This window comes from Rhineura floridana, chromosome 15, assembly GCF_030035675.1.
Source record: "Rhineura floridana isolate rRhiFlo1 chromosome 15, rRhiFlo1.hap2, whole genome shotgun sequence".
In the NCBI taxonomy this organism is placed as follows: Eukaryota; Metazoa; Chordata; class Lepidosauria; order Squamata; family Rhineuridae; genus Rhineura; species Rhineura floridana.
The window spans coordinates 33,796,470-33,809,546 of NC_084494.1; the positions used below are offsets into that span (position 1 = coordinate 33,796,470).

General features: G+C 47.0%; 1 protein-coding gene across 1 annotated transcript in view; it reads right to left on the bottom strand.

Annotated features, from left to right (window-relative positions):
- Positions 1-385: 385 nt before the first annotated feature.
- The window catches only part of MEIS3 (Meis homeobox 3), a 55,869-nt gene continuing 43,177 nt past the window's right edge, over positions 386-13,077 (bottom strand). The window contains exons 8-12 of the mRNA XM_061597759.1: positions 7,911-7,987; positions 5,243-5,301; positions 3,759-3,845; positions 2,798-2,882; positions 386-1,309 (exon numbers count right to left, since the gene is read on the bottom strand). Coding sequence (XP_061453743.1) covers positions 2,833-2,882; positions 3,759-3,845; positions 5,243-5,301; positions 7,911-7,987 — 273 coding nt within the window. The 3' untranslated portion in view covers positions 386-1,309; positions 2,798-2,832. The remainder of the gene's footprint in view (positions 1,310-2,797; positions 2,883-3,758; positions 3,846-5,242; positions 5,302-7,910; positions 7,988-13,077) is intronic.

Below are 13,077 nucleotides of genomic sequence, written 5' to 3' on the forward strand. Positions count from 1 at the left end.
CAAAGATAATTACGTAAAACTGGGGGGGGGAATTTAAAAAAAAATATCCATGCCGATTATAGACATGGCTCACTGCAAGAAATCTGTGCCGGTCTAAAATGATAACAGACTGACGAATTCAGTCGAAATCCGGTACTAAGTCTGATTTAGCGGGTATTCTACCCATCCCTAGTGAGGGCACACCATTAGCGCTTCCAAGATCCTTGAGTAGCTGCCCCCCCCCGCCAACTTGTTCTTCAATTGTGGAACCCGTTGCTTTGAGGCTTATTCCTCCTCTCCTCCCACCGGCATTTCTGATATTGCAAGGAGAAGGTAAATAACATTTTGCCTCAATAACTCTGGACAACAACCACTCAAAAAGAACAAATGACGCCAGACCTCAAAGTTAGTTCATTTTGGGGTTTCCCCCCCTTTTTCTTGAATTATTTCTCCGTTTAAAAAACAAAAAAGCACATAAAAACAAGAACCCCGAAAAAAATGAAAACAAAATGTACATTTTAATTTACTTCCCCCGTTCTGAGCATTGACATCAATAATTAATTAATAATTAAAACATCCAGAAGGGAGGGAGGGAGGGGAAGAGGGTTAAAAAAACAACAACAGCAAAGCCCCCACAACCCTGCTTGGAACATTCTCTCGTTTGGAAAAGAAGTCTGTGAAGAGACAACTGCGTCTGAAGCTAACTTTGGCCTCCCTTAAAAGTGGCGGGGAGCAGACAGGCATGCGTGCGGTCTGCGTGTGGGGAAGAAAATGACAGGACAGAACCCCCCAACCCCCCAAAAGTTAATACCCCTTCTCTCCACATCTTTGCTTAAAGATGAATGGTGCTGCTCGCTGCCCCTCCCTCTTTTTTAAATGCTGGAGGGGGGATCCGTTTCCATCAAAGTCCGGCTTGCTTATTGTGATCCATTGACTGGGCCTTAAATCTTGGCAGACGTGATGCGACTCAATGGAGATTTTGAATTGACATTTTGGCTACGTGTTGTCGGGATGGTCCTTTTTTTTTCTTTTTGGCAAAAAGGAGTGAGAGAGAGAAGGGACGCAAAGAAGAATCGGAAGGCATGGCGCCCGTGCTTGGTCCTTTCCCAGGGGTGGGGGTGGAGTGAGTGGGTTTCGCTTCCTCTGGTCGGGCGTGGCAGTGCGGATGGTGGCCGTTCAGTGTGGCTGGAAGGGAGAGGGAGAACAGTCTGTGGCACGTTTTGGGAAGTCGGGACACGGGCACAGGCAGGCCCTGATGCGCCGGGAGTCTCCTGCCCGTGAAACCTGGTACGGTTTGTCTTGGCCAGCACGCTTAGCCTAGTCTGGAAACCTGTGAGAGCCAAAGGAGAGGCGGACAGTGAGTGTTACTCATGCTTTCCTCCATCCATCTGCACTTCAGATCTTGATTGGTTGTATTTCTTACTGCATTTATATCCCACCTCTCCTCCAAGGAGTTCAAGGATATTAAACACAGCTCTCCCCCAACCCCATATTTTCTTTGCACAACTATCCTGTGAGGTAGGTTAGGCTGAGAGACAATGACTGGCCCGAGGCCACCCAGAGTGAGCTTCATGGCCAAGTGGGGGATTTGAACCTTGGTCTCCCAGGTCCTAGTCTGAAACTGTAACCACTGCACCACACTGACTGAGTGACCCAGTTGCTGCCTGGAGAATTAGAGTTGCGCACAAAAGGTCTTCTTGGAATCCTTCACCATTTGCAGGCAGAGAAACTGGGGAAACCATTTCACCAAATTTCTCCAGGAAGAAGAGAGTTCCTCTGACAGTTTCTCAGGGGGGATGATTCATCTTTAGCAGTGGCCGTAGCCAGAGCTTGGAAAAGTTACTTTTTTGAACTACAACTCCCATCAGCCCCAGCCAGCATGACCACTGGATTGGGCTGATGGGCGTTGTAGTTCAAAAAAGTAACTTTTCCAAGCTCTGGCCGTAGCAGCCCAGCTTGGTTTGTTTCCCCTAAAATGTTTTGCTTGCTTGCTTTTGCTTTACAGCAGCTATGTTGGCCGTCTGAGTGCCATTTTGCATCCTTCACAGTGCCCCGTTGAGGTGGGGGGGAGGAAGAGCATCCCCGACCAAACAAACAAACATGGTGGAGAATATTTGGAGAAAATTGGGTGGGGGAACCTTTTTCCAGCCCTTCTGGGGTGCCACGTGCCACTGGTGGGCTGGCCAGAGGCAAAAGTGGCCAGTCCTTACACACATCTAACCTTCTCTATCCTTCAGAGGCATGATCAGAGGCCAAGGGCACATCCTAGCCAGGGGGGAAAAACACTCAATGAGGATGCAGCTAGGAAGGGGGTTTGGCCTGGAAAAAGGCCGCCCTGGGCTCCTGCTGGGAGGAAGGGCAGGATATAAATCAAATAATAAATAAATAAGTCCTGAGGGCCAGGCAGAGGGACCTGGAGGGCTGCACCAGGCCTGAGATCCCCCACCCATTTTAGAGGGGTGAGACAAAGAAGTATCTCAGAAAAATGTCTTCCGAGAAATATCAGCTCAGTGCTACTGGCTGAAGGGATCTATGAATGGATCAGCCTGTTCCTTTAGGGGCATCTCAGGATCGAGGGTTCCCCCTCCCCCCAGCACACTTGATGGTAGCAATGAACCATGTCCCAGTACAGACCTAGGGCATCATGGGAAATTTCCAATGGGGGTTCAAAGAGCCAGCCCCCACCCGCACCCCAGCATGCCCAAAGGTGCCATTCAGCAATGCCACACTTGGCTTCGGCATGTGCCCTTCATTCTACCCGTGTCTCCCGGAGGAAGAGCCCACACGAACCCCCATCCCAAGCTCCTGTGAGACTCACTTCCCCATCTCGTGTTGTCCAGCACATTCAGGGCTTTACATATAGTGCCACTGCCCTTCCATCCCCATCGCCATCCCCATTGGACCTGGAAGCAGAGGAGAGAAGCAGCATTTGTAAAAGTCTTCCTGTGACAGAGGAAGCCTGGCCCATTTCCACCTCACATACGTGAGGGCTAGGGATGGACAAAGCTGCCCGTTTGGGTTCCTCTCCGTTTCCCATTTTTCCAGTCTTAGATTCAGTTCTCCACATTTCTATATCAGGTTTTTTTTAAAAAAATTACAAAGTACTCACCTAAATTCATCAGTGTTTTAGTTTTAGTGCCAATTTCTCCTAATATACACATGTTTGTGTGCAATATTGCCTGGAATACACATTTTTCAAAACTATATATTTTATATGTTATTTAATCTAATGGATGAATTTTTATGCACACTTTCCCCTAATATACACATTTGTGTATACATTATCTGGTAGAAGGCCTGCACCACCAAATTCAGACAAGAGCAAATTTTGAAGGGTAGCTTTGTTTTGATTTGCATGCTGTTTTGGAAAGGATGAGTTTCATAGGTTCACATTGAAATCTGAACTGAACTGAGTCACTGGGAGTTCAGGGGCCCTCTTGGTTTGAAAAGGGCCCTCAACAAAGTGTGCTCTGATGGGGCCCCCCAGCTGTAGACTGACCTGGTCTCAGGGCTACGGACGGATGGATCTGTCAATTTTGGTTTCTCTCCCTGTCTCCAGATTTCAGTTCAGTTCTCCACACTTCTGTATGAGCTTGTGATTATTTTTTTAAATGAAAAAAACCCTCTTGAAAACTTGCCAGCATTTTCGTGCTGAGAAACTGAGCACTACAGTGAGGAACCAAAATGGACGGATTTGTTCATCCCTATGGTCATGCAATCCCATTGTGCCTTTTCATCGTCCCTCTGTTGCGACTCCCTTGGCTTTCATCTCCATTTACCTGGGGGGCGGATCGTCATGTGCTGTTGCCCATCCATGACGTAGCCTCCCATTGGCTGCCCATCAGGGCTGTATGGTGCCCCCTGACCTGCTCGAAAGAAAGGAACATTATATCAAAAACTCCCCCTACTTTCATGACCCATTTTAAAAGAAACCTCAAGATTTTCTTTCTTTTTTTAAAAAAGCAGCCCTCATATATATTCCGAACCTTTCAGTACAAGGCATTGTACATTCTAGATACAATTAATAATATTTAATGCAAAGTCCTCTCTAGTTCATCTTTTAGGTCAATGGTTCGAAACTCCCCCCCCCCCGGACCACTTGAAAATTGCTGAGAATCACTTAGTGATTTTGCTGCCTGGTGTAGCAAAATTGTAATTCTGTAGAATTCAAATTGCAATGCAATAAAATACAGTTTAAGAAATAAAAGAAGCACTAAAAATGCAACTAAAAATCAATGTGAAGATGAACATTCAATGCAATGGGTCTCCCACCTTCAACCACAAATCCAAAGACACACTGTGGACCAGAGCTTGGAAAAGTTACTTTTTTAAACTACAACTCCCATCAGCCCCTGCCAGCATGGCCACTGGAGTGGGCTGATGGGAGTTGTAGTCCAAAAAAGTAACTTTTCCAAGCTCTGCTGTGGACCACCTGAAGGAAGCTTGTGGACTATTCATGGCCCATGGACCACAGTTTGGGAAGCCCAGTTTTAGGTAATATAACAAGGTTCCTTTAAGGTTCCTTCTCTCTGTCCCACCAGTTAAAACAGCTAGACTGGTGAAAGCTAGGGAGAGGGCTTTTTCAATCATGGCACCCACTCTCTCCCTCCCAAATGACATCCGCCATGCCCCCTCCATGATGAGCTTCCGCCGGACCTTGAAAACCTGGCTCTTCAGGCAGGCCTTTGGGGCGGGTTAGGTTTTAGTGTTATTGTTGGAATTTTAAGGTTTTAATGTGAATTATATGTTTTTATGTTGTACGTCACCCAGAGTGGCTGGTAAACCAGCCAGATGGGCGACTAATAAATTTAATAAATAAATAATAAAATAATAATAACAGGGTCTCTAGGTAGCTGGCATCCTGTTAATCTTTTGATTCAGTGTCATAATATTGTTCCACTGTTGGCGAATTTTAGGGTAGGTCCAAAGATGTATAGAAGATCAGATTGATAAAGATTTATTTAGGAGGCTCCACCTCTTCCTTTCCTTATCTTTGTTCATGGGGCTGCCTTCTCTTTCCCCCTTTCCAGTAAGAACAGCCTTCCCCAACCTGGTTGCATCCAGATATTTTGGACCACAACTCCCATCAGCCCCAGCCATCTGTTGTAGCCCAAAGCATCTAGTGGCAACCAGGTTGGGGGAGGCTGAGTGAAGAAACTGTAGCTGCCACATCTTTGTGGTCCCAGCCTGCGTGGGCCACTCGCCCACCGGCCCCCAACCCAACCAAAGGAATGTGTCCTCTCTCTAGGGCAGAGCCCCGTACCTGTGCGATTTGATTGGTCGATCATAGGTTGAACTATGCGCCGCCTGGCATTAATAAACCTACAGGAGACAGGAGAAGAGATGGGTGAGTCAAACGCAACCTGTTAAAGAGGACCAGAGTGTGGTTTTTAGATTATACCTTCCCCTCTCAGCCTCAGAAATACAATTTCTTTACTCCCAGCCTTGTGCACAGAGTCAGGCCATGAGTCCATCTGGCTCACTATAGTCTAGAACGGCCTGACTCAACTTGGTGCCCTCCAGCTGTTTTGAACTACAACTCCCATCAGCCCCAGGCAGCATGGCCAATGGGTGAAGATAATGAGAACTGTAGTCCAACATCTTCTGGAAGGCACCAGGTTGGGGAAGGCTGGTCAACACTAGGGATGGGAGAGAGATAAAATTAACTTTGCATTTAGAGGGAAATTTATCAAATCTGCACTTTCTAACAATATGAGAACCAAAACACAGCAATCCTTCAAAATTTGTGCTTATCCGAATTTTGCGTTGCAGTTCTTCAACCAAAGAACGTTAACAAAAATGCCTATATTTGGGGAAACTGTGCATAAAAACGCATATAGGACTGCATAAAAATGCATATATTAGTGATAATAGCATATTAACATGGATTATGAGAAATTACTTGCAAAAATGTGTAGATTAGTACAAAAATGTGTTTAGCAGGAGTAGTTCGTGCTAAAATGCTGAAGAATTTTCATGGGGACGTTTTAAAAACAAAAATGGCAAATTCCTGCAGAAACTTGGAGAACTGACTTTAAGACTGGAAAAATGAGAAAGAGAAAACCAAAATGGACGGATCCTTCCACCCCCAGTCAACACCAACTGGCCGTGGCCCTCCAGGATTTGGGACTGGGGTCTTTTCCTCCCACCATGCTCAGTCTGCCCTCAGCCAGCCCCCACCGGCCTATCTCCTTGCTGACATTAAGTCTAGGGGGTGTCCCAGGCTGGCAGCTCCCTCCTCCTCCTGAGTCTCAGTGTTGACCTTGCAGGGAGGAGGGGGAGGCAAAACCAGAATTAATTGGCTCTGCCTCCTCCTGAAGATGGGCTCTCTGACTTCCGCCCCACCAGTCCCAATTGGCACCAGCCACCTGGAGATGTTGGGAATTGAACCTGGGTCTTTTGGCATAAAAAAACTCATGCTCTACTATTATGCTGCAGCCCTTGCACAGCCCACACTATTTTTATTTTATTTATTTATTTATTAAATTTATTACTCGCCCATCTGGCTGGTTGTCCAGCCACTCTGGGTGATGCACAACATAAAAACATACAATTCACATTAGAACCTTAAAATTCCAACAATAACATTAACCCACCCCAAAGGCCTGCCTGAAGAGCCAGGTTTTCAGGGTCCGGCGGAAGCTCATCATGGAGGGGGCATGGCGGATGTCATTTGGGAGGGAGTTCCACAGAGTGGGTGCCACGATTGAAAAAGCCCTCACCCTAGTTCTCACCAGTCTAGCTGTTTTAACTGGTGGGATGAAGGTCTTTTGAGGCTGATCTTGTTGGGTGGCAACATTGATGATGCTGGAGGCGCTCTTTCAGATAGACTGGGCTGAATCCGTACAGGGTTTTAAAGGTCAAAACCAACACCTTGAATTGGTCTCGGAAAGCAACTGGTAACACTAGCATTCTGCTGCCAACAGGGGCCAGTTGGAGAACTTTGGTCACTCATCAGCAAGGCATGGAGGGGATGGCAACCCCCAGCGCTGTGCATATTCTATTTAGCCAAATGATGATCTAGATGGAATCTGGAGTCCAACAGCACCCGAAGGGCACCACGTTGGCTAACCCTGCTCCAGAAGATCACTTTTCTCAAACAAATTGAGGTTGCCTTGAAGCAAAATGTTGATTGTTTTTAATGCCCATCACACACAGAATGATTTAAAAGCTAGCTGACAAATAGTTTCCCAGGAGACCAAGCATGGATGCAAGACTGTCTTCCTCCCTGGCCAAAGATCCATCTTGACCAATGTTCTGGTCCACCAGAAGACTCTGGGAAGTCCACATGCAAGGAATGGAATGACAGTCCTCTCCCCTATGATTTGGCCCCAGCACCTGAGATTCAACTTGATAGAGTATAATCTCCATGGATATCTCTAACTTACGATGAAAAATCTAAGCTAGTGGCTGACTCCTCATTTTGTGGCAGAAACTTCCATGTGTTGAATTATGCCATGCTGATCAATGTCATTTGGTGAGCCCAGGTTCGAATGTAATGAGGTGGGGACTCGATGTGCTCTCTTTATATCCTTTTTTGTTTCCTTTGTCAGTTTACTCACTTTTTAGGGGTGTTTTATCCCAGATTTCTACCAGCCTATATAAAAAACTAGGCAATATGCCTGTGCTCTACGTCCACTGTTGCTGGGAATCACAAGTGGGGAGAGGGCAGCTGCACTCAAGCCCTGTTTGTGGGCTTCCTATCTAGGCATCCGGTTGCCCCTGGTTTAGATGGTTTGATCCAGCAGCGCTCTTCCTATGTTCTTAAAACAACTTAACAACATATTAATTAATTAAAACCTCTATGATGTGTGTGCCTGGGTGTGTGTGTCCAGTCATTTAAAAAAAACAAAACCTAAAACTAAAAAGTCAACATAATGTACACCCTCAACAACATGGATATCCTCAGGGCTGGGCGTTGAGATCCTTACCAGTTATTCACTTGTAAGATCGTCAGTCCTGTATCCTGAGCTAATTGTTTCTTCTGTTCCTCGGAGGGATACGGGTGCTGCACAGGGAAAGAGAAGAGAGATTGGGGGATGTGACAGCAAAGCCGACCTGAGCCTGCTTGATTTCCTGAACCGTTTTCTTAAACTGTAATTGAAGCCACCGCCCTTCTTGCAGTGAACTCATCAGGACATAAGGGTTATCTCATATTATCATCACAACAACCCTGCAAGGTAGGTTAGGCTGAGAGAAAGGTCACTCCAGTGTTTGAAGTCTGGGTGTGTGGGTGGGGGAGGGAGTAGGGGGCCCTAATGATGCCCCCCAATCTTCCAAACATGAAGGGAGCATTACAGTAAGTGTGTGGGGTGGCACAGATCCTGGCCCCCTGAACCACCCAGGGTGCTTCATAGCTGAATCGGGATATGAATCCAGATCTCACCAGTCTAAGCACAACAGCCCTCCTCCTGCACTACTTTGGCTCTCTTTCAGGCAAAGCTCCTGTCCTCTTAAAGCTCCGTGACAAGCATAAACTCAACAGGCAAAGCTTCCACTATCACTGCAATGCTCTGCTTCCCCTGTTGAGTTCCTGCCTGTCCCATAGTTGACACATTCACCCAGCCAGTGGACCTAACTACACAAAGCTTCAGACTACGGGAATGTTTGCAGATCCCTGACGGTAGCTGTGATTTTTCGTTTCAGGCAGGAAGCCTCTGCAGACTTGCTCTGATTCTCCCCCCACCCTCTCTGCTGCAGGTCAATCCACAGCGACCTCTCGGCACAGCTGCTTCTGGGAACCATTTTGGCCACTTATGGCTTCTCTGGACAAGAACATCTGGCTTGAAGAATTCTTTCTGCCCTCTCCTCCCTGTCAACAGTACAGCTTCTTCTTAGATCTGCCGCGCTACCTCCGGCACAGGAGGGGAAACTTTGGCCAGGTTGGGGGGGGGAGAGAGCCAGTGGAACAACATCTGTGTGCGCAAGGTGGGGGTCGGGGGACAGAGACCTGTGGGGACAGCAGGGCCGTCCTTCCTGCCAGTGGCAGCTCCAGGTTTTGGGGGGCTCTCGGACAACAAGACACCATGCCTCCTCTTCACTCTGTGCATTTACCTTCTCACTTCAGCAGGCCCAAAGGGACTCTTGCCAGTTGGGTGTGGGCCTTTGGCAAATGCCTGACTATGCTGACCCTTTGACACCAGGAGTGCAGCATCCACTTTCAGAAGTGCAGGGTCCCTTCATAATAGTCACAGCTACACCCCTTTTTAGGTTATACAACCGTTTAAGATTCTAGAGTAATCTGGCCAGGCTTGAACACTGCTTTAGAAGACGCTTCTCGGGGCTAACACCTTTTCCATGCTGATTGGCTCACAGGATGCTGGAGACACAGGGACTCTGCTGGGACATGGCTTCCCAAAAAGTAAGGGGTGTAAGATGCCCGAGACCCTGGAAGATGCTGGTCCTATATCCAAGCACCTTCCAGAAATCAGGAATCCACACGATGCTTAAATCACAACATTACATGAGAATCTAGAGATTGCTGAATGTTTCTTATGAATAACCTTTGCAATTCCCCACCACTTGAGAATCTTGCTGAAGGCTAGAGTCTTGTGGCCAAAGATTCCAGAAGCTTTGCACTTCCTTTTCCCTTGAGAATCTTGATGTGGACTAGCTTCTTGGGGCCAAAGATTCAACGGGTTTTGTAATTCTCCAGACCTTGAGAACCTTTATGTGGATTAGAGTCTTGCGGCTAAAGATTCATCACACTTTGCAATTCCCCACCCCTTGAGAATCTTGTCTAGAGTCTGGCGGCCAAAGATTCTGCTGGTTATTTTACATCAACAGGCAGACTTCAGCAATCATCGCCTCTGTGGCTCCTTGCCACTTTAACATTTCCCTCACTGCCTGTCCAAGGCCCAGCTTACATGATTAGGAGAAACTAGTGGCAAAGCTTTTTCATGGATCATACCACCTGGGGTTGCAGAGCTAAGGGTGGTGTTAAATATTTGAATACTGCACCACAGGAAAAACTCCCAGCACACAGGGCCAGTCCACTCTTGTGTGCCCTCTTCTCTTTCAGTGGGCCCTGGGAGGTTTACCTGGTGGCAGTGCATAGCAGTGGGCATCAGTAATGATAGCAGCACTGGCATGCTGAGCATTGCCAGGGAGATGGATCTATCCCAGCCTTCCCCAACCTGGTGCCCTCTGTATATTATTGGACTCCAACTCAGGGCATCAGGTTGGGGAAAGCTACCCTAGCTACTATTTGAATTCAATGCCCTGGAACAGTGCTGCATTGGAAGGGTTTTGTGGAAAATTAAAATAGACCCAGACTTCCCCAATCGGATTTTTTTTTAAAAAAGGGGCCCACAGCAGGCATCAGTAGTGGGTACTGCCAGCACACTGGGGACCTAGCAAATGCCCAAGGATGCCAGGTGCTAACACCAGCCCTGCCTGCAGAGTAAAAAAAAATGGAAAAAAGTAAGTTGGGGAATGTTAGGCTGAGCCCTTCTCCTTGAAGTGCTAGTATTCTACATGCAGGGAGTTAGGTTCCATTTCCCTACCCCATTGAGTATTTAGACATGCAATCATCAGCAACAACATCTTCAAGCAGCCCAGAAAAAAAGCTTTTCCATTTGATTCTGCCAACAGTATAAACTGGACATCACCGCCTTTTGCTTTCATCTCAGACTCCTTCTTTTTGCCAACTTCTCTTCCTCTTCTGTTCCCACTAGATATAGGAACAGATCGCAGGAGGAGTCCAAATCCCTCGCTTTGGGGGTCACCTACCTTTTCCATGCCTGTCGCAACACAATATCCCTTTCTTTTCCCAAGCAGATGTTCCAATTGACAAAGCTCCCCTTTCCCCACATTGGGTGGGGTCTTGACAACTGTCCCCTCACCCACCTGGTCTCGCCTTTTAGATGCCAGTCCAAATGATGGATGAGCTGGGTCCTTGCCCACAAGTCACAGCGGGACCTCCACAGGGCCCCCACTCTGACAGCTCGGTGACAGATGAGCAAAGGTCCCGCTCGGCCTCCCAGGTCACGGGGAGCAGGGCAATTGCCACGAGGCAAATCTGAAACCCTGGTGGAGCCTCTCACAGGTTTTGAAAACAAGGTCACCACCTGCCTTGAGCTTCTGACCCACTTGGGGGCTTCCTTTTGGAGCCAGCGCCATGGAGATCAGTATCTTTCACACATGCGTCCTTCTTCCCTATTGAACTGGTACACCTCTGTTCCTGTTTTGCACATGCTTTGGAATATCCTGACAAACAATTAAAACTTATCATCTTTGTGGGGGATTCTTGCATGTAAAAGAAAATAAAACCTCAGCTTTAAAAATGTACATAGTTTTTCATCTGTTTTAACTGGCATGGTTTCTCCCAAACAAAGGAGACTGGGAAGTGTAGGTGTTAGAAGTTTCCCATGCCTCCCCTTTACACAACTATAGTTCCCAGTGTTCCCTGTCAAGAGGAAATGATTATTAAACCAGTTTAAGCCCGCAGTGTAGTAAATGTGGATGATATGCTTTCCTGAATAACTCACATGGCAATACATAAAGGCATTTGCCTTTGATGAGGAGAATGAGGCCACCATCATTCCCATTCACTCTGTATTAATTACGGTGCTCCTGCTTCCATTGTCATACGTCCTTTGCGGGGGTGCTGCCGAGCCAATATAATCTACATCAGGGATAGCCAACAGAGTGTCTTTCCAAAGTTGTGGACTACAACCCCCAACATCCTTGGCCCAATGGCCATAGTGGCTGGGGCTGATGGGAGTCGGCCAAAACAGCTAGAGGACACCACGTTGGCAAAGGCTTCTATAACCGATAGCATTGCTGTTTTTGGATTTCCCTGCATTCCATCGCAGTCCCGCGCAATCAGGAAACAGAAGCCGGAGAGGGGCAGGCTTGATTTTCAGCACCTGTGACTGCGAGGAGGGAGAGAGTAGGCTTAGCTCCCAACCCAAATGAATCTACTTTGTATCTTCCCATGTAGACAGGGCCTTTTCGGTGCTGATGACCCCACATCTGTGGCACTCTCTCCCTGGGCATGGCCCCTATTTTGCTGATTTTCAAATAGACCCTGAAAACCAGGGCTAAGGGAAACTGTTGGGTTAGCCAACATGGTGCTGTCCAGATGCTGTCGGACTGCAACTCTCATCAGCCCCAGTAACATACACCATCTGCTATTTGTGTTAATGATTTTATTAAGATTCTTATGTTGGCTGTATTGCATTGAGATAAACAATGGCATTGCGTTATTTTTCTTTTTGAGCAATAAAATTAATTTTTTTGGAGAGGAAAAACAGCCAATGGCCAGGGGGTGATGGGAATTGTAGCCCAAGATCATCTTGAAGGGCCTCCACTTGCCCATCCCTGCAGAAATGTTATATTTATTTATTTCAAGCTCGTGTTTAAAACATGGCACCCAGTATTGTTGTTTAACTGCTTCCATTTTAATGCTGTAAATGTTTATTATTCTTTTTAAAAATGTTTTTAGTTCTGTATTGTAGTGTTATTGATTTTGGATGATCAGCTGTTCAGAGAGGACATATCTTAGGAGGGTTTGCCCTGAAATGTGGCGCATAAATCTCAGGAATGAATAAAAAGACTTGTGGCTAAATGCACAGGATGCAGCAACCAATAGTGAAGTTAAGCAGGGGTGAGGTCTGGTCACTGCCTGGATGAGAGACTTCCTGGGGACTCTGTTTGCTGCCTTGAGTGATTAATAAATAAATAAGGGGAAATGCAGCGTGCGGAGGCCCAAACACCCGCCTTCAGCCGCTGGATGGTTGGGCTCTAAAAAAGGGGTGCATCATGTGTCTGAGTGCAGACAATATATGTCTCTCTTGCTCAAACACGCATCCAAGTCTGGTGTAGTTCAGGGCTGGGGAACCTTCAAGCCTGTGGGCCAAATGCAAAAAGGTCATAGAAACCTCTGAGTTTTGTGCTTCTAGAATGCAGTCTACTGTACACAGGTGTGAGTCACATCCATTGCTCCTCCCTCTTTTGCAACAGACCGCACCCACTTTGCATCTGGACCCACTCCAGTTTGGTTCCAGTTAGGAATGGGGGAAGAGATTCGATTCAGTTTGCATTTAAAGGCAAATCTATCAAATTTGCACTTTCCGGAGGATGCAGCCATCCTTT